At 39.0% G+C, this 26,868-nt stretch overlaps 1 protein-coding gene and 1 long non-coding RNA gene across 2 annotated transcripts; one reads left to right on the top strand and one right to left on the bottom strand.

Moving 5' to 3' along the window:
- The first annotated feature begins 999 nt into the window (after window positions 1-999).
- On the top strand, window positions 1,000-2,328 carry LOC127426490 (uncharacterized). The gene is made up of 3 exons (XR_007894784.1): window positions 1,000-1,132; window positions 1,799-1,958; window positions 2,197-2,328. It is a non-coding gene; the product is annotated as an uncharacterized LOC127426490 (long non-coding RNA).
- A 4,225-nt stretch (window positions 2,329-6,553) lies between these two features.
- Window positions 6,554-22,892, bottom strand: LOC127426331 (RILP-like protein 2). The gene is made up of 5 exons (XM_051673083.1): window positions 22,427-22,892; window positions 21,014-21,162; window positions 20,101-20,220; window positions 19,004-19,259; window positions 6,554-7,694 (listed from the first exon to the last, which is right to left on the bottom strand). Exons 1-4 carry the CDS (start codon window positions 22,721-22,723, stop codon window positions 19,007-19,009), a joined length of 819 nt encoding a protein of 272 aa, XP_051529043.1. The 5' UTR covers window positions 22,724-22,892; the 3' UTR covers window positions 6,554-7,694; window positions 19,004-19,006.
- Between the last annotated feature and the right edge of the window lie 3,976 nt (window positions 22,893-26,868).

Below are 26,868 nucleotides of genomic sequence, written 5' to 3'. Positions count from 1 at the left end.
TAAAGTCAAATCTGGCAATATTTCTGCTGACTTCAGACATGTACACACTTTTCCTGGCACTTGACATGGATCAAAAGTTGCTTTTATTGACGTCATTTCAAAGGTGTTTCTCCATTCACCGCTGTTGCTTCTTCCCGAAGATTATCGCAAATATACCCAATGTGATGAAACTGTGTCGTTGTGCATGAAACGTCATGACGCCATTACTGCGTCAGTACTGAACATGCGCAGATCATCCCAGTTTCGCAAAGCAATCCGATCAAGTGTTGACATGCCAAAAATGATCATGTCAAACGGATTAGAAAAGTTTTACACCACCCCTTACAATCCGAATTAAATTTAAATCGGATCCGATTGACATGGTTACATGAGAGTTTTTTTATTCGGATTGAGCTTCTAGTTCAATCACAAACGGATTACCAGGGTCCATGTAAACGCAGCTAATGTTTCCGAATGAGTTTGTAACAATAGACATTCATTTAGCAAGTATACTTCTGTTGTGATAGGCGTAAAGCAATGAGAAAAAATTACTATTACTATTACTTATTTGTTCTGGTGACCGCTTTCATTTACATATATTGTAATAGTTGTATTTGTGTCTTCCATAGACAGTCTTGTTTTGTTTGAGGAATGAAATAATACATTCTGCAACTCGACCCTTTGAGTTGTGCTGTTTCAGGCTGCATACACATAACTGTTTGAGACATAGCCTTTGTACATGTGCCCGTTAAGTTAACAAAAATCTTCAACTTATGCCAAATGAAGACCTGAGGACGGCAGCATAAATGAAAAAATTGTTAAAGAAAACCAACATGAAAAGCACATGGTAGAAGGTTTGCTTTTTGTTACACAAACCTGTAGGAATAGTTGTTATTTTGCTCTGTCGTTTAATTTGTTTTTTGTCTGGCTTTTTTAAACAGTTTTGTAAACAGTGTCTTTAGCTTAAAATGAAAATTCATATTATGAACATCTTCCTTTTTCTCCTAGATGTTCCAAAGGCAGACATCAATGCATAGTTTTCTAAATGCAAGCAAGCTATGCTCCCCACTCTGGAACAGCCCTCTTACCCCAGTTCATGAGGACAATTCTGTAACAAGCAGTTTCCCTAATAATGCGAGCAAACAAAGTGAAGGTATTTGTTTAAAATAGCATTAACATTACACAAAATGTGTTTATTCCCCACACCTCTTCATATCACTTATGCACTTTCTTGACTGGTGTTTTGATTCAAGTTTTGGCCTTATTGCATGTGCAGTACTTGTGGTGTTCACCATCATTTATCAAAAGTAATCCACTTAGGCAAGACTAGCCAAATAATTTTTGTGTGGGAAAAGGCAGTGTATGCTAACTAGCTACCCAAGTATCGTATGACCTTGCTAATGCCCTTTAAAATATGCATGGGTATTTTGGCAGTTTTTCCCCCCCTCCTTGGCTTTTTAAGTCGCAGAGGTTGATCACTGAAGAAGAAATCTCACTGAATAACTACAACTTTTGAAGAGCAATGTACTGTATGTTTAGTTCAAAACACTTAATCAATATTGATCTAACATTGAAAAAGGCCAGTCTGACTGTAAAGCAAAATGAAACTTGGATAATTATATATATACAGTATACCACCAGCAAATGTGTAAGTGGAATTGTGACAATTATTCCAGGGTATAGTGGCACTGTAGATTTTGAGAGCGTGACAGAGTTGCTCAATTCTTACTGTTAATGATGGTTATTAAAAGAGCTGTGTAGAAACAAATAAAAGTCCCTGTTCAGCTACTCTACACTGCACTTCTCTTTCTTTCACTAGGAAAAGTTACAAGTGAGTTGAACACAGCTAAACAAAAGAACACTGGCATGCAGATCCAAATTTGTGGACTTCATGAGACTGTTGTGCCCATGATGGTTCTGAAACAATGAAACAAACCAAATCTAGGCAGGGGCTTAACAGCAAAGTCAACAAGCAGGAAGTATGTCTGCCTGGAAATATCTAATGAAAAAGCTGAATGATATAGCCATTTAATATCATGTGACTTTTTTTTTTTTTTTTTTTTTTTTTTTTTGCTGTGTTTGCTGATGGATGTTTTGAGTGTTCTTCTGAATAAGTTTTCCATACACTTGAGACTTCCATTTATCTTGTTGGCAGGATCATCTGACCATGTGAATTTCCATATTTATCTTATTTACTTGTTCCTTTTTTGTTTTTAGTGTGGAAGGCAAAGATTCCGAACACAATCGAAAGGTCACAGATTATTATCCTATTAGACGGAGTTGCAGGAGAAGCAAAGTGGAGATAAAGGTTTGAAAACCCTTCAAGGATTTGTAGCGCTACCAAGAGACATTAAAAAAAAAAATACAATTTACATAAGTATTTTTACTGTGATGTCACTGTATCCATTAAATTTACTATGCCAATGTCACAAACTACATTATTCCATCAAATCGAGACCTAAACATAGGCATGTTGTTTTAAAACTGTGTGAAAAGCAGCAACACATTGATGACCTTATCACAAACAATGTGGAAGAGGGGCTGAAGGTAAGCATTCAAAACTGATCTTTCTGCCATTTGGTGCAAACTTTCCATTCCTGGGTTTAAGCAACTTCTATTTTGTCAAAAAGGTGAAATATATTGAAGGAAAAGGAAGAGGGGTTTTTGCAGACAGAGAGTCCCAGAAAGGCCAGTTTGTAGTGGAGTGTCATGGAGATTTACTAGAGATTGCTGATGCTAAGGAAAGAGAATCTCAATATGCTCAAGATTCAACCACAGGCTGCTATATGTACTACTTCCACTACCTCAACAAAACGTATTGGTGATGAGTAGTGGTCATTTTAGTAGTCATGTGTATTTTATTTTAACATGAGCTAGGGATGCACAATATGTCAGCGGCCGACATATTATTGGCCAATAACCGGGAAAATTAAAATATTATTGCGGCAATAGAGGAATTACCACCAATATGTTTGACGATAATTTATTCTTGAAATTACATTGTACTGGGAGACTCTTGAGAAGTGGTGGTACGCAAGAAATAACTGCCGGTACTCTGTAGTCTAAATTATAGAAGTGCAGGTACTGTATACCGGTGAGTACCCTCCCACTTCAAGCAGTGATTGCTGTAATATGCATCTGTTAATGAAATGTGCATTTACCACAATGCACGCACATACATAACACACACAAACCACCGCTGAATTTGCAGACTAGCTGCCAGCATAAATATTACACAATGTATACAGGGATTAGGGTTTGTATTGTGTTTTGTTGAATCCCAGCTAACAACTTTTGGTTCCCAGAACGGACATTCTAATGTTCTCTCTTGGTTCGCCAGGAAAGTTTTCTTTAATAAAAAAATAGAACGTAACCGGCAGGTTTGGAGAACGCTCTCATAACATTCTCATAACCTCTAATATACTGATATCCTTTCTACAACCCTGCTGTGCGTCAAATCTACAATACATATCTTGTTCTGGTCTATTGCTTAATTATTAAAATAAGCTAAACACATCATCACATTATATGGAGTGATGGATAAATTAATATCCATCCATCCACCTTTTTCACCCGTTTATGTTATGTAGCCTATAGAGCGCAACAGTCTGGTTCCGGAAGAAAAAATCCCATTCATTTAACCCACAGACAAATTGATTTTCAACGACAACTTATAAACCTCTAAAGACAAACCTACCGTGAGCTACGTGGTTGTTCGTCAGTGGTATATGCTCCATTAAATTCATCCGCCTGCGTTATTTCAACTTCATTGTTTAAAAATCATGTTTGATAGCTACATTACAACTACATTACCCATGGTACAGCAGAGAAAGATCCACCAATCAGAGGACAGCGGCCAATGAATCCCACAAAACGTGCCTCGGAGTGACCGTGGGCTCATGATGCACTGTGAATGACGTAATCGAGTTGGTCTCCCTTCACCCTTAAACTACTTATACTGTATATACAGTTGAAGTCAGAAGTTTATATACACTTATGTTGAAGTCATTAAACCTCATTTTTTAGCCACTCCACAGATTTCATATTAGCAAACTATAGTTTTGGCAAGTCGTTTAGGACATCTACTTTGTGCATGACACGAGTAATTTTTCCAACAATTGTTTACAGACAGATTATTTCACATTTAATTGACTATATCACAATTCCAGTAGGTCAGAAGTTTATATACACTAAGTTAACTGTGCCTTTAAGCAGCTTGGAAAATTCCAGAAAATGACATCAAACCTTTAGGCAATTAGCCAATTAGCTTCTGATAGGCTAATTGGAGTCAACTGGAGGTGTACCTGTGGATGTATTTTAAGGTCTACCTTCAAACTCAGTGCCTCTTTGCGTGACATAATGGGAAAATCAAAAGAAATCAGCCAAGACCTCAGAAAAAAAAACTGTGGACCTCCACAAGTCTGGTTCTTCCTTGGGAACAATTTCCAAATACGTGAAGGTACCACGTTCATCTGTACAAACAATAGTACGCAAGTATAAACACCATGGGACCATGCAGCCATCATACCGCTCAGGAGACGCATTCTGTCTCCTAGAGATGAACGTAGTTTGGTGCGAAAAGTGCAAATCAATCCCAGAACAACAGCAAAGGACCTTGTGAAGATGTTGGAGGAAACAGGTAGACAAATATCTATATCCACAGTAAAACAAGTCCTATATCGACATAACCTGAAAGGCTGCTCAGCAAGGAAGAAGCCACTGCTCCAAAACTGCCATAAAAAAGCCAGACTACAGTTTGCAAGTGCACACAGGGACAAAGATCTTACTTTTTGGAGAAATGTTCTTTGGTCTGATGAAACAAAAAATGAACTGTTTGGCCATAATGACCATCGTTATGTTTGGAGGAAAAAGGTTGAGGCTTGCAAGCCGAAGAACACCATCCTAACCGTGAAGCATGGGGGTGGCAGCATCATGTTGTGGGGGTGCTTTATTGCAGGAGGGACTGGTGCACTTCACAAAATAGATAGCATCATGAGGAAGGAAAATTATGTGAATATATTGAAGCAACATCTCAAGACATCAGCCAGGAAGTTAAAGCTCAGTCGCAAATAGGTCTTCCAAATGGACAATGACCCTAAACATACCTCCAAAGTTGTGGCAAAATGACTTAAGGACAACAAAGTCAAGGTGTTGGAGTGGCTATCAGAAAGCCCTGTCCTCAATCCAATAGAAAATTTGTGGGCAGAACTGAAAAAGCGTGTGCAAGCAAGGAGGCCTACAAACTTGACTCAGTTACACCAGTTCTGTCTGGACAAATGGGCCAAAATTCCAGCAACTTATTGTGAGAAGCTTGTGGAAGGCTACCCAAAACGTTTGACCAAAGTTAAACAATTGAAAGGCAATGCTACCAAATACTAACAAAGTGTATGTAAACTTCTGACCCACTGGGAATGAGATGAAAAAATAAAATCTGAAATAAATCATTCTCTCTACTATTATTCTGACATTTCACATTCTTAAAATAAAGTAGTGATCCAAACTGACCTAAGACAGGGAATGTTTTCTAAGATTAAATGTCATGAATTGTGAAAAACTGAGTTTAAAACTGAGTTTGCTGTATTTGGCTAAGGTGTATGTAAACGTCAGACTTCAAGTGTAGTAGTTCCAGGTTAAAAAAAAAAAAAAAAAAGATTGGTTATTGGTTACAATGAGCAGTGAATTTTCAGTATCGGCCAATAAATTCCATATCGGTGCATCCCTAATATAAGCTTCTTGTGTAAAGGCCTAATCACACAAAGCAAATTGCATACTCAAATATAATCCAACGATTTCTGCCTCAAAAATTATTTACACTGAGCATAAAGAGTTTGCATAACTTATTCTAGCCATTCACAAACTCATCACTATATAACAATTTCCAATCATTTATTTCCAGTAACAGTTTCCCTCAATGCCAAGTCAAACTTGACATTTTAGGGAAATTGCTGTTGGTCATATAGTGATATAAAATGGCAGTTGTTTGTGTACTTTTATTTTAGTGTGGATGCCACCAAAGAAACCAACCATCTGGGATGACTGATCAACCACAATAAAAATGGCAACCTTCAGACCAAACTACATGATACGAACGGCATAGCTCACCTCATCCTTCTGGCATCCAGAGAAATCAAGGTAGACGAGGAGCTGCTTCATGATTATGGCGATCGAAGAAGCCATTGCTGCTCATTTTTGGCTCAAACTCAAACTCGCATTATATAACTTGTTGTTAGTGTCTGTATTATAACAAGACACTTTTTCTGTTTTCATGCACAGTAAGTAATGTAAAGATACATGGAATGATGTGTTGCCAAAAAAGAAATTTTCACAGATTAAGATACCATAAAATGAATCGTACCCTGTAACTTATTTCTTAAAGGATTGTGGGTTTATGCCGAATGATGAATCCCTCTTATTTTTGAGCCATTTGCTAACCTCTAGCTTCATGATAAATTCACCCATTCAGAGAAGTATAATTTATCCACCCATTCAGATGAGTATTACTTTTTATTTTATATATTTATGCATAATGAAGCATTGTAATGTGCACTGGAGTTATACTCTATTTTAAAGCATGTTTGGTCCATTTCTTTTTTTAATTGAATTATTTGTGTATTTTAAGCTAATTTAAATTGTACATGGTTCACAAACACAAAATATAAACATGGTATGTAAACATGTTTTAATAAATATTTTAAAGAAATAGTGTATAAATTGTTTGAATCTCTTTCAGTAGACAAAATCAAATTCAGTGATTAAACTTTACAATTTCTTAGCCTGTTTCTTTCATTTGGACATTAATTGAATTATTACTTGATTAAAGCCACATTCCACAAAACACCCTTGTGACTATATACCTTAAAGAGATTCATTACATTATAAATCATCTGTATGGCAACCTTCAACTAAAATACTGTTGTACATATTATGAAGTACCTTCTAAAAAAAAAATGCAAAGTGCAATCCTATGCTGATTAACTATGAATGTGGTGACATAAAAAAAATCACTTGAATTTCCAAAAGCTTGTCAAAAGTTGTCTAAACCTAACCCACCTGACTTTGTAATGATAAGCCATCTATTGTAATGTAATAAAATGGTCAAAGACAACCGGTTTATGAAAGGATGGTGATAAAAATAGACTGTGTACATGTTGGGCTACGAAGATGTTTTAGAGCAGTGGTTCTCAACCCTGTTCCTTGAGGCCCCCCAACACTGAATATTTTGTATATCTCCCTTTTCTGAGACACCCAATTCAGGTCTTGGGAGTCTCAACTAACAAGCTGATGAATTGAATCAGGTGTTTGATTAGGGAGATATCCAAAATGTGTAGTGTTGGGGGGCATCCAGGAACACAGGTAAGAACCACTGTTTTAGAGGGGCATTCTACCAGTAACATCAATTCATTAATGTTCATCTTTGCACTCAGTAAGAACATCAATTTAAAAAACACAAACTTGAGTTTAAAAAATGACTTTGTACTTAAAAGAAGTCAGAAGTAGTTGGAGATTTCAAGCCTTCTGGCAGTACTGTAGTGAAAAGACCTCTTGTTTCCACAGTCGGTAGGACGGGGCTTATCTGGTTTCACATGTATTTGATAGTGAAACTTTTTGATCATATAAGAAGCAAAGGAAGATCAATGAAGTTCTGTAGGTTATTAGTTTGTTGAATTCTTCTGAAGTTTTGTTGATTTTAAGGTTATTTTTGTCGAAATGAGAACCTGAAAAAGAGCGAAAGATCCAGTGAGTGGGTGAAATTAATATCATAATGCCTTAATTTTGGTCTTGGGTAAATTGGTACAGTGCTGTGAAAAAGTATTTGCCTGATTTCTTCTATTTGTGTGTATATTTCAAAGTGAATTGTTTAATTTATAAACAAAATGTTACATAAAACAAGGGCAAACTGAGTGAACACAATATACAGTTTTTAATGAACATTTTAATTATTGAAGCAAAAAAGTTATCCAACACCTACTGTATATTACCCATGTGAAAAAGTAATTGCTGAGTAAAGTGTCATGAAACCCCCTTAGTTCAGCACCAGTTGTTCACATTTGTAAAAAGATGGACGGGAATGGGTCAAGCACAACTCATTCTCACTCACAATAGAGACAGCTGAACATCGAAATCTTAGAGAAAACAAAAGCAAAAGAGTTTTGGGGTACTTTGCTGTATATCAATGGCAATGTTTACATGTACACCAATACTCTGATTATTGCAATAAGGAATAATTAGATTAAGATGTTTACATGATTTGGACTCAGCACACTACACAACTTTCAGTTGGAGCCCTGTGACTCACAGTCTTCTTTTCCATTGTGCTGGTGTGCAAACTACATGACTGATCGCAGACTAGGTGAATCAACTACACGACCATTCGTCCGTAGTGAGGCCCTGTATACACCTGGTATTAAGATGCATTTTGGGTGATCCGATCACAAGAGTACAAGCAAGATGCATCACCATTATACCTGGTATAATGACCATTTGTGTTCAGATATCGAGGGGAGAGTCTATGATTTCATGAGGACATGCATCAATCATTGCGTGTGTATTACTGTAAGATAAAGCGAATAAAAGAAGAAAAAGCGCTAAAAACTGGTTCACAGTTTCTCTTTATACTTGCATTTAATAGTGCAAACGTGATGTTTAGAGCAGAATTAGGAGCTATTTTAGTTCAATACCTATAACTGAGCTTCTAATGTGCATGCTTCTCATATCTGTCTCCCTAAATGTTGATATTAGATAAACTGAAGAATTACGTTAAGTTCTTGTGCATGTACAGTCCTTGCATTTGCTTTTTAAATTTTTCCGATCATACGGATATTTCCTTTAAATCCACACGTGACCAGCAAAGTTTAAAATCTTGTTTTATTAGGTGGCGCTCCACTGTTGTGGCACAACGAGCCCAGTTTGGACCCCGTTACAGCTGTCTTTAGCATTGTCCTGTTTCAAACGGATCACCCAAAACGCATCTTAAAACTACCATATCAAAATTAATTCACAAACTTGTGCAGTTTATTTGTGATAACGTCAACAAACATGAAAGGACGGCTGGTGCCCATTTTGAGCTTATTTGCATTTATTTGCAAAAAAACGATGAAAATAATTAAGACAGCTGTGATGTATGGAGATGTGGATGATGTTTAATTGTATTTATTTTAATAATTTTAGTCTCTATAAATTTAATAATAATAGTCTCCTGCTTCTCAAAACCTTGCTCTCCTCTGGCGCTCTCTCTATATTTAATTGGCTTTGGCTCATTGTCGGCCTCTCGCTTGTTGGGACAGTACACACACCTGACAACAAGATGTGTAGATATTTTAAGTTGGTTTGAAATCTGTCATAGCATCTGCAACTAGTCGGGGCATGTCACAGCAGTGCGCACACTACACGACCGTTGGTTGTGTGCCCTAAAACTTCTCGTCACAGACCAGTCACTGACTCAAAACATCAAAGGAGATGAGCTTGAGTCATGTAGTGTGCACTAGACTTCAGTGTCTGCCAGTGGGAGGTTGTTAATCCCTTGACCGCCAGGACTCCCTGCTGAGTTAATGGTTCTAGCACCTGGAAAACCACATCACAATTGTTAGAAAAAAATCGTTCTGATGCTTGGGCGGGGTCTTGTGTTCTCTTCAAATGACCAATGAGCTTCTTTTATTGAACAACTGAAAAGACTTCATGCTGATCTGAATGTTTTCTTCAGCGATCGCACTCAACCTCACAAACACAGATTGTAATCCACAGATATCCTGGCCCCCAGCGTTTTTCCTAGGGTTTTCCTACACTAAAATGAATGAAAGCGTTGGCACTACAGTCTGTTTTTACAGAAAGAAATTTCTTTATTCACTGAACGTTGCATATGGACATACGGCAAGCCTCGATGGGACAAATACACAATCCCACACATTCACAAGGTCAATCCATGAATCACATCCTAAACCACTCTATTACAATTATGTTCACAGTACTCCTTTTGTTATTTCGGCAAGCTCCATATGACAGAGTGGAGAGAGAGTCGGGGGGAGTTGTAATGTCTGTCACCACTCCACTATTTTGTATCGGCAAGTGTGACAACTTCAACTGAAGAGAGCAAAATCTTAGCAAAACAGTCGGCAAGTGTGACACTCTCAATGATGAAAATCGAACCTTCAAAGAAAATTTTACTCACCATTCTTCAAGTGTTAAACTAGCTTGTCAGTGATAACGTGAAGCATCACTGAACCTGCATACATGCCCTGATTTAATTTGTGTATGATTCTATATACAGATATTATGGAGGAATACAAATCAGGCAGAAAAATATCTGCACACAAAAGAAAAAGTCTCTTTTATAACATATACAGCGTGTTTGTTTAGCAGGTGATAAATATGCCATTCATTTTTGTAAATAGGCTTTCAATTAATATTTTATTCCCTGCCACAAATGGTTTATTTAAATCTCAAACAGCATATGTGGTATAAAGAAATGGAAGGTTCAGTGGGGTTAAGGTCAGGACTCTGTGGTGGCCGACTAGTGTGAAAATGATTCCTCATGCTCCCTTAACCACTCTTTCACAATTTGAGCCAGATGAATCTTGGCATTGCCATCCTGGAATATACCCATGCCGTCAGGGAAGAAAAAATCCATTGATTGGATAACCTGGTCATTCAGTACATTCCGTATAACGTTGCTGAGCCTAGACCTGACCAACTGAAGCAACCCCAGATCATAACACTGCCTCCAGAGGCTTGTACAGTGGGCACTATGCATGATGGGTGCATCACTTCATGCACTTCCCATCTTACCCTGGCGCGAGATTGTTGCCAGCTGAAACATATTAATCACTGCAATAATGATCCAATCATAGGCTCTTAAGTATCTGCTTATTTAAATCCAAACGGCAGCTTTTTTTTTTTTTTTTTTTGGCCAGGCAGTGTATTATTATTATTTTGTACAAAATGGCATAAAATGTTTTTCTGCATTTTTTTTTCCCCTTCATTCACAAGTTTCACCTTATGGGAAATACCTGAAAAATATTTTATATTTTGATATGGGCTTATGAATAATGGTCTAAAACAATGACCAACATGAACCATATTTCTCTCACTTAACTTGACTAACACAATCTACTGCTAAAAGAACGACACCGTTAGAAAGATTGTTACGTTAAGCCAGATTCCTAGAAGTGCACAAAGAAAACGCTTGACTTGGCTTAAGGTTTCTCTTTGGTGAAAAAAAAAAAACCTCACAGAAACTCCATGCTTTGCATTTATTTGGGTCATCCATTTGTTTGTAGTCAGTTTTATTATTCCAACCAAGGCCACTATAAATGTTTAAAAAAAAAAAAAATCTTTATAACGTTTTTATATGGAAAAAGCTTTGTGCAATACTTTGCACTTTTTTTTAGATTATGAGTTCGTTGTTAAAGGTGCACTCAGTAACTTTTGTCTTTATGCCATCGTGGACTTAACTGACACCTAGCGGCTTGGATGCAGCATCATTTAAAATCAAATGTTTTCAATTTTAGATGCCATTGTAGAAATTTAGAATTCACAGTCAGCCATTATTACTTTAACCAATGAGTGAAAGTGTCAAATAACAGGACGGTTACTGAGATAAAGCGAGTAGTATTCAGCTGGTCATGTGATTCTAAAATGGCAGCCCCCATGTGCGGACCCTCTCCATGTAGAATAAAACCACTTTTATAAGGTTACTGATATGACTGGAGTCTTCATTTTAATGTGAGTGGTCATGATTTCCTACATATATTGCAAAATTACAATTCATGCCTTTAGGAGTTACATTTTTTAATGAGGAAAAAAATGTATGAGTGCACCTTTAAGTAGTGAATAAGACAAGTGTGTGTTGGGCCTCATGTATTCAGATAGAAGACAAAGGCAGGCCTAACACAGTTGTAAAACCTAACTCAGTCCCCCACTTAAGTCATAAATCTTACTGATAAAAATCGCACCAAAATCAAACAAAGGAAGTCCAAAACAGACTACAAATCCCATGAAGCCTTGCTCACTAAAGCATCAAACTCTCAACTCCTATTGGATGAGGCACACGACAGAACGCACCTCAACCATGACATCATCAGGAGTAGAAATACCTCTGAAATGCTTCCGGGATTTGCTTCCAGCAACTTTGCTCGCCGTGTGTAGACGCAGCTCATCGCTGCTCTCAGGTGCAGCCTCGTGGCACAAGGAAGTAATGTCCGACTTGAAACTGTGGCCATACAATCTCCATCTCGCTGGACGAGTTGAGATTACTCTGTGTTCCATCGAACACTCTAACGGATCCGAAGGAGACCGCCGAGCAATCCGCATCTTCATCCGTTTGCCTGCAGAAGTGAAGAGAAAAGATTTCTCTTCCCTCTTCAATCAAGTCAACATCGCTGATTTCTCCGGCAGCCCGCCGAGAATCAGCAGCCGTACCGCCCGCCGACGGAGCGAGGAAACAGCCTCCCGTCATCATCCGAGCCTCGAGGAACCGAGTCTGAGTTAAAGGACGGATGAACACACATTCTGCATCCTCATGCGATTCAAGTAAGAGGTTTACGTCTGGGCAGAGATAGAATATTATAGTGTGTTATTCTTGTGTACCAAGGTTATTGCTTGTACAGTTTACGGACCGCCATGTCCGCTCATTATTATTACTCAGGGTATTAATTATCACGAATTTGATTTGCTGTATTGTGGTCCAACCACATTGGACTGTTGTGCATTTCTGCCATCGCGGGTGAGACCGGCAAACTGAGTTTATCCATTAAAGAATCAAAGACCGGGATGGTTTACGAGCCGTCCACTGTGTTTCTGAGTGATAAACTAACAGCTGCTTCCTCTCCCACGATCATGAAACCGGCTTTGGGGCCATCACTTTATTCTCTCTCTCGTACTAACCACACACACGCGCGCGATCCCTCACAAACATTCTCGGACACATTTTTGGCTAGTAGACAGCTTCGTGATAAAGCTCAGCTTTGTCCCTAGGCTATCGTACAAGCGGATATACACGGTAACTGGTAGACGCCATTGACTGGTTTCTCTCCACCCACATTCGCGCCCATATTCTCTGGCCGGAAGTCTCGCGTGACACACTCTCCACGAGAGTCACGTCCATCATTTTGTGTGCGTCCCTCCTTAAACACACACACACATACACACACACACACACACACACACACACACACACACACTCGCTCGCTCGCTCTCTCACACAAACACACACACCCTCATGTGTTATAGGAATATTTTGATTTCCATATCTAATCATATCACTGTTTAGTTTGTAGTTGTAAGTCCGACGTTTATTGACTGCATTGTATTAATTATTAATTGATATTACTGCATAAATAAACTTTGTTATATTACAAAGAGAAGTGTTTTGGTTTGTTTTGCATACACCTGTGTCATGCTGACGGGATGTCCGTGCTCGGATTCAAGTCTTCATTCATTGTTTTTTTCCCGAAAATCGATATTCTTCAGATGTCGATTTTCCTAAGAAAACAATCTAATATTGAGACTGTTATATAATCTGGTTATTAGTCCCTGATTCCAGGGTGGTGCCCCATCAAAATTAACCCTTATTAATATTCTATTGATTTTTGATAATTGATAATTATCTTTGATGATTGTTGAATTTGAATGATCAATAAGCTAGTGTTAATTTTAATTAATGTTTCATCGATGTTAACAATTAACGATTATCTTTGATAATTGTTGATTTAAAGGATTAGAAAAAGCTAACATTGATTCTCATCAATGTTCTATTGATTTTAATAATTAATAATTATCTTTGATAATTGCTGATAACCAAACCCGCTCCTAAACATAGTGCACTACATTTACTGGAGCCCCATATGAGGTTTTAATGAGTTAGATTCAATTAATTAATTTAAATATTAATTAATAACTAAAGAAATAATTATAAATTATTTCTGATAGTAAAACTGATCTAAACAACTAGTAAAGCCCTACATGTGATAAAATGTGTTTTCTTCCTGGTCATTGTTTTGAGTAGTAATAAAGCCACATTAAGCATTTTAGAATGTCCTTTGAACTTAAACCGGAGCATAATATAATCGAGTGCTATGTAATGTGCGTATGCATGTACAATATAATCAGAATGTGCATATCAAATAAAAATGCTATTAGCAACTATAAGTGTTTTATCGGCATGTGTGCAATATATGCACACAATAAAAGTGAATTTGGCTTGTCCACATTGAATGTGCTTTGCCGCTGCCTGCTGCATTACTGTTCCGAGAGAGGTTCACAGAGCCCCGGCCAATCACCAGCCGAGCTTCGGCAAAAGAAAAGCACTGATGAAAATGGAGTACAGCCTAAAAGTAATATATATCCAAATGAAACTTGCAACACTTTCATACTTCAATACTCATAGTCAGTGATATTAAGTCAACAATAGTTTATTGCCATTGCCGATCAATATTACTTGCTGTGCATTTCGATGAGACTGGCTATTAGATGGTCCCATGTGAGAAATTAACTCACTGACTAAACCATTAGCAATCTGTGTTAGTTCAAAAATGAAACATGACTGCTCTCTACTGATCATGTCTCTCCCGTACTGCCTAATGTTGTGTCACACGACGTGATATCATCACAGGATCTATTTCCCTTGATGCATTCTTAATGGCTGCATCTATAGCAGAACTGCGGCCAACAAACATGTTTGCTCCAGTCTGGTTATCGACTGTGATCCGTTCTGAGGAGTGATTTCGATCTCATCATGGTGTTTAGTGTAAAAGTCTGCTCTCAGATCTGTTGTGCGTGTGCTGTTAAACTTGTGCCGCTGTCAAGTCCATGAGTGTCTTTGAATTCTCCGCTGTACTGAGATCTCCTGCATAAGGCAGCACAGTGATTGGATGGAAGTGTTCCTTCTCATTAATAGCATGGAGAAACACTCAGAATTGAATGATGAAGAGGCGTACTCTCCTTCCAAACAAAACTCGCATGTAAGGTGAGTTTTTCAACTACAGTGTTTCAGCTGTAGGAATGCTGAGGTGACTAAAAAAAATTTAACAGCAAGACTTAATTTGGATTCAGCAAGACTTAAGACCCTTGGATTTAATAACTGGTCGATCCTCCTTTGGCAGCAATAACTTCAAGAGTTTCTGGTAGCTGTGGATTAGACCTGCACAACGTTCAGAACTGCTTCAACTCACCCATATTCTTAGGATGTCTGGTGTGAATGGCTCTCTTGAGGTCATTCCACAGCATCTCTATTGGGTTAAGGTCTGGGCTCTGACTAGGCCACTCCAAAAGTTGAATTTTCTTTTTTTGAAGCCATTCTGTTGTGAATTTACTTCAATGTTTAGGGTCATTGTCCAGCTGCATCACCCAACTTCTACTGAGTTTCAGCTGGCGCACAGCCACCCTGACATTATCCTGTAGGATTTCTTGATAAACTTGGGAATTCATTTTTCCCTCGATGATGACAAGCAGTCCAGGCAGCCCCCAATGCAGCAAAGCAAAAATCATGATCCTCCCTCCACCATACTTCACCGTTAGGATGATGTTTTCATGCTGGCATGCGCTGCACTTTTTACATCATACGTAGTGCTGTGTGTTCTTCCCAAACAATTTAACCTTAGTGTCATCAGTCCACAAAACATTTTCCCAGTAGCGTGTCAAGGTGGTCTTTGGCAAACTTCAGGCGCGCAGCAATGTTTTTGTTGGAAAGCATCGGCTTCTGTCGTGGTGTCCTGCCATGGACAACATGCCTGTTTAATGTTTTACATATAGTAGACTCATGAACAGGGATGTTAACCAGTTCCAATGATTCCTTCAAGTTTTTATCTGTCACCCTAGGGTTCTTTTTTACCTCATTGAGCTTTCTGCAGTGTGCCCTTTGAGTCATTGTGGCTGGACAGCCACTTCTAGGGAGAGTAGCCACAGTACAAAATCATCTCCATTTATAGAAAATTTGTCTGACTGTGGACAGATGAATATCTAAGCTCTTCTAAATACATTTTTAACACTTTACATCTTTATGCAAAGCAACAATTCTTGTGAGATCTCTTTTTTTGTGAGGCATGGTCCACATCAGTAAATGCTTCTTGTGAACAGCAAACTCTTTGTATAAGTCAAAGTACCTCTAACCCACACCTCCAATCTCGTTTCATTAATTGGATGCCAGGTTTGCCAACTCCTGACTCTAATTAGCTTTTGTTGATGTCATTAGCCTAGGGCAGAGGTGCCCAAACGTTTTCCTTTGGAGGGCCAAAATTCAAACTTGATTGAAGGCTGTGGGCCGAAAGTAAATGTTACATTATAACAAACTCAGGGCCTTTACAAAGGACATTTTTTTAACCTTATAAAATTACTCTGTCATACTTTTATGTCAAATACTTTAATTTAAACAAATCAATTTTACAATTGCACGTTTCAATACTTACAAAATTGCATGATCTCTGCATGGCATAATGTGCATTGTTACTGAAACAAAACTTTTTTTTCTCATTCACATACACTACCGGTCAAAAGTTTTGAAACACTTAACTGAAATGTTTCTCATGATCTTAAAAATCTTTTGATCTGAAGGCATATGCTTTAATGTTTGAAATTAGTTTTGTAGACAAAAATATAATTGTGCCAACATATTAATTTATTTCATTATAAAACTATAAAACTAAAATTTTATAATAAAAAAAAAAGTTTTTGAAATTGATGACTTAAAAAAATAATAAAGAAAAGCAGCCAATACGTGCCCAACATAGATGGGAACTCCTTCAATACTGTTTAAAAAGCATCCCAGGGTGATACCTCAAGAAGTTGGTTGAGAAAATGTCAAGAGTACATGTCTGCAAATTCTAGGCAAAGGGTGACTACTGTGAAGATGCTAAAATATAACACAGTTTTGTTTTATTTTGGATTTTGTTTAGTCACAACATAATTCCCATAGTTCCATTTATGTTATTCCATAGTTTTGATGACTTTACTATTATTTTAAAATGTGAAAAAGAAATTATAATAAAGAATGAGTAAGTGTTTCAAAACTTTTGACCGGTAGTGTATATCCAAATATTTTGGCTATAAAATTAACATAGCCTACAAAACTAATGCACAGAGTAGATGACAGCATTTCTCCAGATTTGGAATGAGCTTATAAAAAAAAAAACCTTGCAAACTGCCATGTCAATTGAATAAAACTATGCAAAAATAAACATTTAACAATGAACATTAGTCAGAGATATGATTCATACACTAAAAGTGGTTAGTGTTCTGTAAAATTATTATTGTATCATTAATAACATTTCATTTAACATCAATGCTATTTAACACATCCACATATTATTTTTGGTAATATTATTATTAACTACATTGTAGCATTTGGTCATTTTAGTGCGAGAGCACAACACCGAACTGATACAGAGCGTGAGAAGGGAGTACCCGTCTGTGCGTGTCTATGGCGCGAGCATCCGCCCTGACTCAGAAACATCTGCACAACTGACAAATTGAAACAAATCATGTTCAGCGAAAATTCAATTGAAGATTGCTATGTCTATATTTGGAACTATATCAGATTGCAGGGGATTTTTTTTTTTTTTTGCCCAGAGCCCCCTTTAATTTCCAACCTTGGAGGAACTCTAGAAAGATGGAGATGGGAGAAGTAACAGATGTTGAAGTGTCTCTCTTTACCATGCAGCTGGTACATTACACGAAACATTTTTGCTTTTTCTGCCTTTCTTGCAAATGTGCTGCTTTATGACTAATGAGATCGCTCCAACGTCACGCACTTCCAATGTTAAATATAAACAGGAACAATATAGTTTTATCGCACTGCTCGCACCTACACTGTGAATGTTTGAATGATATATTCAATATGTACAAGAACAATACAATAATTTGTGTGCTATTAGTTAAAACATTTTTGTTGAATGTGAACATGATTGTGTTTGTTTGTAAAGAAGTTTAAACCAGATTTTAAGACAAATTTATAAATAAATGCAGGTAATTCCAAAGGGTTCACAAAATTTTTCTTGCTACTGTACAAACACCTCAGCCAATAGGCTGATAGATCACTATCAGCACTCTCTGAATGTCTTGGAATGCAAGAGGTCTGTTTTCACACACACACACACAAAAAAAAAAAAAAAAAAAAAAAAAAGAATGGTGGTTGTAACACAAAATTTTATTATTTTGTTAGTTTTCAGCCCTACATGCATATACTTTATAATTTATGATGTTGCTTTAAGTTTCGTTTTTAAACCGGAAGAACGAAATGGCTCAAACAAACGAAAAATAATCCCTTAAAAATACAAATAACGAGTGCTATAATTGTTTTCAATTAGATCTCAAAAAATTTGTTTAAGGGTTTCATGAACCTTTAAGTGATGATTTGATTGAAAAGGGCTGTCAGTAATCAGGCACAGGTATGTCTAGTCCAGCTGAACCCAGTTATCAATGCAGTTTCGTAGATTTGGTAACTAATGGAGCAAATACTTTTTCACACAGGACCAGTTGGTATTGGCTAACTTTTTTAATTCAATAAATAACATTATCTTTTAAAAACTGTATTTTGTGTTTTTTTCTTTTGTTTTTAATAGAGCTGTCAGTATTAATCACGATTAAGAAAAATGAATGTGTTAAACTTTTTTAATTAATCGCATGCATTAACACGTTAATTTTTCTTAATCGCAATTAACCCATTTACCGTTAATACTGCATAAACAGCATATACATTGGTTGGAAGGGTGGAACCTTTGTAATTTGTCTGCCTGGAGTCATTACACTGACACGTGACACACACAACACTGTTTCCGTGTTAGTGATAAAATGGAGAAAGGACCTCTTAGCACTATTTCATGTACAAAACAAGCCCAGATGGGACTTTTTTCCACTTTTTTAGCCTATGTAAGGTGCATTTTAATTACCACAGAAGCACCAGTTCGAGAGAGAGAGACACACGCAGCCACGCTGTGTGTGTTTATGTTTGTTTAAGTTAATTGTTTAAGTTCATTTATGCATTAAAAGTTTATGTTGTTTGTTCAGCCGGTTCCCGCCTCCTCCTTGCCCACTTTACCTGTTACAGTGGTGCCGAAACCCGGGAAGGAGTAGGGAAGCAATGTCGCGGAGTCCTCGCCGCTGCCGTCCGCCAGGGGAGGAGCCGCGTCTGTCCGTCGGGGGACGGAGGAGTCGCTGCCGGCCGCAGGGAGTCAGATGAACCGCTGCAATCCCCCAGGAAGGGGAGGACCCGTTCCATCTGCCAGGGGTTGAAGGACTCGCTGCCGTCCACCCGGGGAGGAGCAGCTGTCATCCACCAGAGGGCGGAGGAGTGGCTGAGGACAAGGCGACAGCGTGTCCGGTGACTAGCGAGCAAGTTTTTCTCTCTCCTCACTCTCTCTCTCTCTGTGTCTCTCACGCACGCCCTTTCTCTCTCCCCTCTCCTTCCCCTCATCTCTCCCCAGGTTCCCAGGAGGCGGGGTGGACCATTGGCTGGTGGAACGGCCGCAAGGGTAGCGTCTCCCCTCCAGAGGTGGGTGGGGTGTGGGGGGGGGAGTAGGCCAGTCCAGATGGCGCCCAGGCTTGAATCGGGTGGGGGAGGAGTGTGATGAGGAGGACGCCGTGGCCTGGACGTGAGGGTGCACGGCCGGTGCTGAGTCAATTAATCAGCGGGAGAAATAAATAAAAGGGAGCCGGAGACACCAGTTAGACAGAGAGAGAGAGACACACGTGGCCGTGCTGTGTGTGTTTATGTTTGTTTAAGTTAATTGTTTAAGTTCATTTATGCATTAAAATTGTATGTTGATTGTTCAGCCGGTTCCTGCCTCCTCCTTGCCCACTTTACCTGTTACATAATTCTAAACATCAACCCTAAGAACGTATTATTAATATTTATTTAAACTTGGGTGATATTATGTAAACTTTATAATAAATTTGATGTGCTACATAAATAGACATAAATAGAGCAACATTGTGTTTGCCGTGCCATGCAGTGAAGAATGCCAGGGGAAACACTACAACCAAACTTAGAAGGGTAATCCACCATTCCACAACTGTTCAAGTCAATCAGATGAGGTTTCAATAAATGTTTGGTACACATACTGTCCTTACATAATTGGCACATACTAACAGCTCAGACAAAGATATTTGGCAGTGTGAAGGCAGTCTAAAACTTACAGTTTCTGAATGGTGGTCTTTTCTTTGTTTTCCTCTATGGTAATAGTTGGTGGGGGTTCTGATGGAGAAGGGGTCTCCGGGTTTATTTCCACCATGTTCTGTTCTGACCCCAGGACCCCACTGCAAGCACATCAAATGCCACAGATATCAACTGAATTACTGCATTATTTAATATGTCTAAATTAAGGCATTCTGCAGGCAAATATTTTTGTATAATGATCGCTAATCTTTATAATTGACCATTGTTTTGACCGTTATTTTGTGTCACAAATTAACTTTTCGCATTAAGGGACATTAAGGGGCAATATTTGCTCCCTGGATCTGATTTTACAATTATTTGGGCATACTTCGTTTTTCTGCATTCCGGATGGGATCACGCCCCGTCGACCACATTGCCTTTTAAAGCATGCGCCAATGATGTGCACAGACGAGGAATGTCCGTGTGTCAAGAAAATCTGGGCCGCACAAGGAAAGTCCGTGCAGACTGTGCTGTTGATGAAATTTGTGTCATGCACAGTGGCATCTCAAGGCTCGGGTATACTTCGTTCTTCCACGTTCCAGGTCGTTTTGCACCCAGTTGAGCGCTCAGCCTTTCAAAGTATACTCTTTTGACCACAAGCAAATATGAAAGTGTTCAACTCGTGCACTACGACTGCTTTGTAATACTCTTTTAGTACAGACAAATGCAGGCACATGTACCGACGATGCACACAGATGAAGGCTGTCCACGTGTCGAGAAAATCTGGGCTGCACGGAGACAGTCCGCACAAACTGTGCTGATGATGAAATTTGCGTCACACATACTGTGCGTGATCCGATCAGCAATGCAGACAACTGAAATATACCTTGGCCGTTGTGGCATTTTTGCCCCCAGCCCCCCTTTATTCTGACCCTGTCTAGAACAACTGCTTACCTCTTGTAGAGCTGTAGTTCCTCCTGGGCCACCAACAGCTGTGCTTTGAGTTGGTTTCTCTCCTGCAGGACCTCTTTTAACTCCTGCATAGTGAATCGTGGTCGGTTGGGGTCCTTTAAGTCCACAACTAGCTTGTTTGGCCCAGTGGCCTGCTACCAAAGAACAAAACATAAATTTTGCCCAGATAGCCTTAGTGTTTGAATAAATTTGCAATAGGACTCAATATTGAAGAAATCTCCCCTGTCAGGCTGAGGTATAATGAGCTAAATGAGGTATAAATAACGTTTGGTTTCTTAATTTCTCACAGTGACTCTGCTGTACACAATTGTGATGCAACCTTGTTTTCAGCACTGAGACTTAATGTGTCCAATGCAAACTCCCTGGATGATGGAGCTGGACAAAATGGCTCTGGTATCGTGTGGATCTTTACAGTATTAAATGGGGTTCACCAAAATATAGCCTTATGAATATTCTGCCAATCATTTACTCCCTGTCATGTTGCTCAAAACCTGTATTGTTTCCATGGACCACAAAGGGTTTATTTAGAAGAACATCCAGCCTCCCTTTAACATACAATAAATGTAAATGGGGACCAGTGGTTGTCATGCATCAAAAGGGCAAAAGTACCACTTGCTCATTTTGTTGTATGGAAATAAGAAGCCTGGAAATTCTGTTAAATGACTGCTTTCCACGGATCTCAAAGATGAGTGGATACAAGAAATGGTAAGAGATTCTTTTTGGATGTACTATCCCTTTAAGAGGAGTAGACGTTTTTCACACACTGTGATGACGCGTTTCCGCCTTGTTTAGCAAGGTCAATCAAGCAAACTTTTTATATGATAATTTTTTTAAATATTGAGTGTAATAATAGTGTTATATTACCCTGGAACTAGTTTTAAAAAATGAATTACCACAGCTGCGAGGGGGTTTCGATTACAGCTGCTAAAAGAGTGACAGTATATTTGGCATCTTCTCCCATCTGTCTTAATCCACCGCTCTCTATTTATTATTATTATTATTATTATTATTATTATTATTATTATTATTCGGGAAAGTCATTCAAATGTAATAGTAGACTCTTGGAGTAAATGGATAAGTGAAAGATAATATTTGCTGTGATCTTCCATTCACTGCCATTCACCGCTATCAAAGTTTACCCTGCAATCGTTTCCTTCCGCGTTCCAAAACCCGGAGTGTGAAAACGGTCTATAAGAGGGGGGTCCAACAGTCTGTCAAACACTATTGTAACCACAGTTTCCATCAACGTACCATATTGTAGTACCAAAAACTGAACTATGGAATTTTGGCAAAATCTATGGTTACCATTGTAAATATTTGGTGAGCTGTATGTTGCTCTGAACTCTTAAACAACAAATTAATGACACTGTCACAGAAAGTTTAAAAGCCACTCACATTGTTAATATTATTACTTGAACCTTCTGCAACAACTCTATCCAGTTCACGCTTCATATTGTCCCGTTCCATCCTGAGCTCCTCTAAGGACAGGTTGTATTTGTTCACCATGGTTTCAAACATCTCCAGCACACGAACAATTTTGAACTGTAAGTCCGAGAATTCCCGACCACCTGTGTTGACTTTTAACAAATCTCTACCGATCACGTAAGAAATGTCGTAAACATCTTCAACGGTCAGTTCCAACGCGTCCTTCTCGAAAGCCTGCATGGGTGTACTGTCTTGCGGCTCTCCCATTTTGATCTAACGCGAACTATATAATCTATGCAATCACTCGTATACAACATAAAAATAATTAAAAAAAAAATACGTCGAGCTGGAGCTTACAAATCTAGAGCATTCGCAACTCATCCGACAAGTTCCTCTTCCAACTTGGCTCTTTACTACACTTGCATGTTACTGTTGTGTGTTTGAGTGACATATTAAGCAGCCAATGAGTGAGTCGCTTTATAAAACAGACAGTGAAATCATCTACAGTCATGAGTGAAAATTATGTCATAATTTTTTGTCTTGCCAACTTACTTAACAGCTCGTATTCCCAAGAACCTCTCCAAAACAATCACGTGGAACAATTGTAGGTGACATACATCTTCATATTTCTTATTACACGCATATTAACACGAATAAGAACACAAAGATACATTTTCTATTCGTTGAATTATGTAAACAATAAAAAAACAAAACAAAAAAAAGAAAGAAGAGGAAGTGAAAAATGTGCCAGTTTCACTGGTCTATATATATATATATATATATATATATATATATATATATATATATGTATCAGTGGCCAGTTTAAAAAAAAGGGGGGGGGGGGGGGACTACCTAGTACATAACCATTTGCCTTTACATTTATACAAAGCACTCAGATATTGTCTTTATAATCAATGAAAAAACAACACCTTTCAATATAAACTATTGACGTTTTCAGTGGAAAATTTTCAGTATGTTTTATGCAGTATTTTATATGAAACCCTTTTTTTTTTTTTTTTTTTTTTGACAAAGATGTTCTCCAAGATTCAAGCCAATTCAAATCTTCATGAGCCTAGCTGGTGACAATAAATCTGGTAAAATGTCCCATGGAGAATATGTAAACAAAAACAGTAACAAAAATCATCAAGATGGCGCAGCGGTTGGCTGCCTCGGTGTATAGCTCTTCAGTTCTTTTGTTGTTTTTGTTTGTTTGTCCTGTGTTTAGTAATATTTTTCCAGTCTGTTTTACCAGGGACAAATTGCTGAACATTTGGCAGCATATAACAGACAACATTTTCACGGTTTTTGAATATTCGGACGTTTTGCTGGACATTTTAGTCGGAGGCGCAGCTGTGTTGTTTAAACGCGCTATGAGATGCAGGCGAGGGAGACGAGCAGGCGCGCTGGTCAGACTCCATCGGCACGGCTTTCGAACAGCGCTGCCGAGCATTCATCTAGCAAATCTCCACTCTCTTCCTAACAAAACGGATGAACTACATCTCCTCACCCATACAAACAAGGACTTTTCAAACTCTGTTGCCTTGTGCTTCACAGAAACCTGGCTGAGGGAAACCATTCCGGACAGCACGTTACATCTGCCGGGCTTTCAGCTGTTCAGAGCGGATCGCATCGCGGAGTTAACGGGGAAAACGAGAGGCAGTGGAACATGCTTTTACATCAATGAAAGTTGGTGTACATATGTAACAACGTTAAAGAGTATGTGCTGTCTTAATTTGGAAGCGCTCTTTATTAACTGTAAGCCGTTCTACTCGCCGCGGGATCGTTTATTCTGGTGAGTGTGTATATCGCGCCAAACGCGTGTGTGAACACAACGCTGCAACAGCTGACTGATCAAATCACAGACGCAGAACAACAATACCCGGACTCAGTTATTATTATTCTTGGGGATTCTAACAAAGCTTCACATGTGAACTGCCCAAATACAAACAGCACATTACATGCCCCACCAGAGACAGGAACATATTAGAACACTGCTACACAACAATAAAGGATGCATATCGCTCTGTCCCTAGAGCAGCTTTGGGACTCTCTGATCACTGTCTGGTTCATCTTCTTCCAACCTACAGGCAGAAATTAAAATCAACCAAGCCAGTAGTAAGGACTGTAAAGAGATGGACCAATGAAGCAGAGTGGGAACTACAAGCCTGCTTCGATTGCACGGATTGGAGTGTTTTTGAGGCTGCAGACACCAATCTGGATGAGCTCACAGATACTATTACATCATATATCAGTTTCCGTGAGGATATGTGCATTCCTACTAATACTTATTTAAAGTTCAACAATGACAAACCGTGGTTTACAGCAGAGCTCAGGCAGCTTCGTCAGGCCAAAGAGGATGCTTACTGGGGTGGGGATAAAGTCTTGTACAATCAGGCCAGGAACACACTGAACAAGGAAATCAGAGTGGCTAAAAGAAGATACTCTGAGAAGCTGAAAAACAAGTTTTCAGCTTACAAGTTTTCAGCTAATGACCCTGCATCAGTATGGAGTAGCATGAAACAACTCACAAATTACAGGACTCCTACCCCCAACCCTGTGGTGGACCAACAACTGGCTGACGACCTGAATGTGTTCTACTGCAGATATGAAAGGCCCAATCTCACACCCCACACCCACTCTAACCTTCACTTCACACAAACACCAACACCTCCTGCTACCTCCCTCCTCCACCCTCCTGCTACTCAACCTGCACTTAAGATCTGTGAAGATGATATGAGCCAGGTCTTTTGGAAACAAAAGACGAGGAAAGTTTCAGGCCCAGATGGCGTCTCACCAGCGTGTCTTCAATCCTGTGCTAACCAGCTGGCCCCATCTTCACAAAGATCTTCAATAGATCACTGGAGCAGTGTGAAGTCCCATGCTGCTTCAAACGTTCCACTATCATCCCCATCCCAAAGAAACCAAAAATCACAGGACTTAATGACTACAGACCTGTCGCCCTGACGTCTGTGGTCATGAAATCATTTGAGAGACTGGTGTTGGCCCACCTGAAGAACATCACTGGACTCTTTCTAGATCCCCTTCAATTTGCTTATCGAGCAAACAGGTCTGTGGATGATGCAGTCAATATGGGATTGCATTCCTACTAGGACTTATTTAAAGTTCAACAATGACAAACCGTGGTTTACAGCAGAGCTCAGGCAGCTTCGTCAGGCCAAAGATGATGCTTACTGGGGTGGGATAAAGTCTTGTACAATCAGGCCAGGAACACACTGAACAAGGAAATCAGAGTGGCTAAAAGAAGATACTCTGATTGCATCATATCCTGCAACATCTGGACAGACCAGGGACATATGCAAGGATCGTTTTTGTGGACTTCAGTTCAGCTTTCAACACCATCATCCCAGCTATACTCCAGAATAAATTACACCAACTCTGTTCCCATGTCTATCAGTCAGTGGATTACCAGCTTTCTGACAGACAGGCAGCAGCTTGTGAGACAGGGGAAACTCACTTCCAGCACCTGTACAATCAGCACTGGTGCCCCCAGGGATGTGTGCTCTCCCCACTACTCTTCTCCCTCTACACCAATGACTTCATCACCAAGGACCCCTCTGTCAAGCTCCTGAAGTTTGCAGACGACACCACTGTCATCGGCCTCATCCGAGATGACGATGAGTCTGCATAAAGAAGGGAGGTTGAACAGCTGGCTGTCTGGTGCAGTCAAAACAACCTTGAGCTGAACACACTCAAAATGGTGGAGATGATTATGGACTTTAGGAGGAACACCCCAACACTGACCCCCCTCACCATTCTAAACAACACTGTGGCAGCAGTGGAGTCATTCAGGTTCCTGGGCACTACCCAGGAACTGTGAGATACAGGACCTGAAGTGGGAGACACACATTGATTCCATTGTGAAAAAGGTCCAGCAGAGGTTGTACTTCCTTCGCCAGCTGAGGAAGTTCAACCTGACACAGGCGCTGCTGATACAGTTCTACTCAGCAGTCATTGAGTCTGTCCTCTGCACTTCAATAACTGTCTGGTTTGGTTCAGCTGTGAAATCAGACATCAGAAGACTACAAAGGACAGTTCGGACTGCTGAGAGGATTATTGGATTATCTATGTCTTGCTGCTGTTTTTGTGTTGTTTTTGTATTGTTGTACACTGGAAGCTCCTGTCACCAAGACAAATTCCTTGTATGTGTAAGCATACTTGGCAATAAACTGATTCTGATTCTGATTCATACTTGGCAATAAAGCTGATCTGATTCTGGCTATTAAACAGAATGACAGAACTACACTGAAGAACAAACAGACAGGGTTGGGGAGTAATGGAATACATGTAACGGGATTACGTATTTAAAATACAAAATATAAGTAACTGTATTCCACTACAGTTACAGTTTAAATCATTGGTATTTAGAATACAGTTACATTCAAAAAGTATTT

The sequence above is a fragment of the Myxocyprinus asiaticus genome, chromosome 3, assembly GCF_019703515.2.
Source record: "Myxocyprinus asiaticus isolate MX2 ecotype Aquarium Trade chromosome 3, UBuf_Myxa_2, whole genome shotgun sequence".
Classification (NCBI taxonomy): domain Eukaryota; kingdom Metazoa; phylum Chordata; class Actinopteri; order Cypriniformes; family Catostomidae; genus Myxocyprinus; species Myxocyprinus asiaticus.
The sequence above is the reverse complement of the archived record's forward strand: the minus strand, read 5'-3'. Positions and strand labels throughout refer to the sequence as shown.

Excerpts from the sequence above, each read along its gene's own strand:
- LOC127426331 (XM_051673083.1), bottom strand. The coding sequence starts at position 22,723 with ATGGGAGAGCCGCAAGACAGTACACCCATGCAGGCTTTCGAGAAGGAC. Across the intron at positions 21,163-22,426 it reads CAAGTAATAATATTAACAAT|GCCACTGGGCCAAACAAGCT; the intron begins GTGAGTGGCTTT and ends CTTTGGTAGCAG. Across the intron at positions 19,260-20,100 it reads AAGACCACCATTCAGAAACT|CCACTCCTCCGCCCTCTGGT; the intron begins GTAAGTTTTAGA and ends CCTTGTCCTCAG.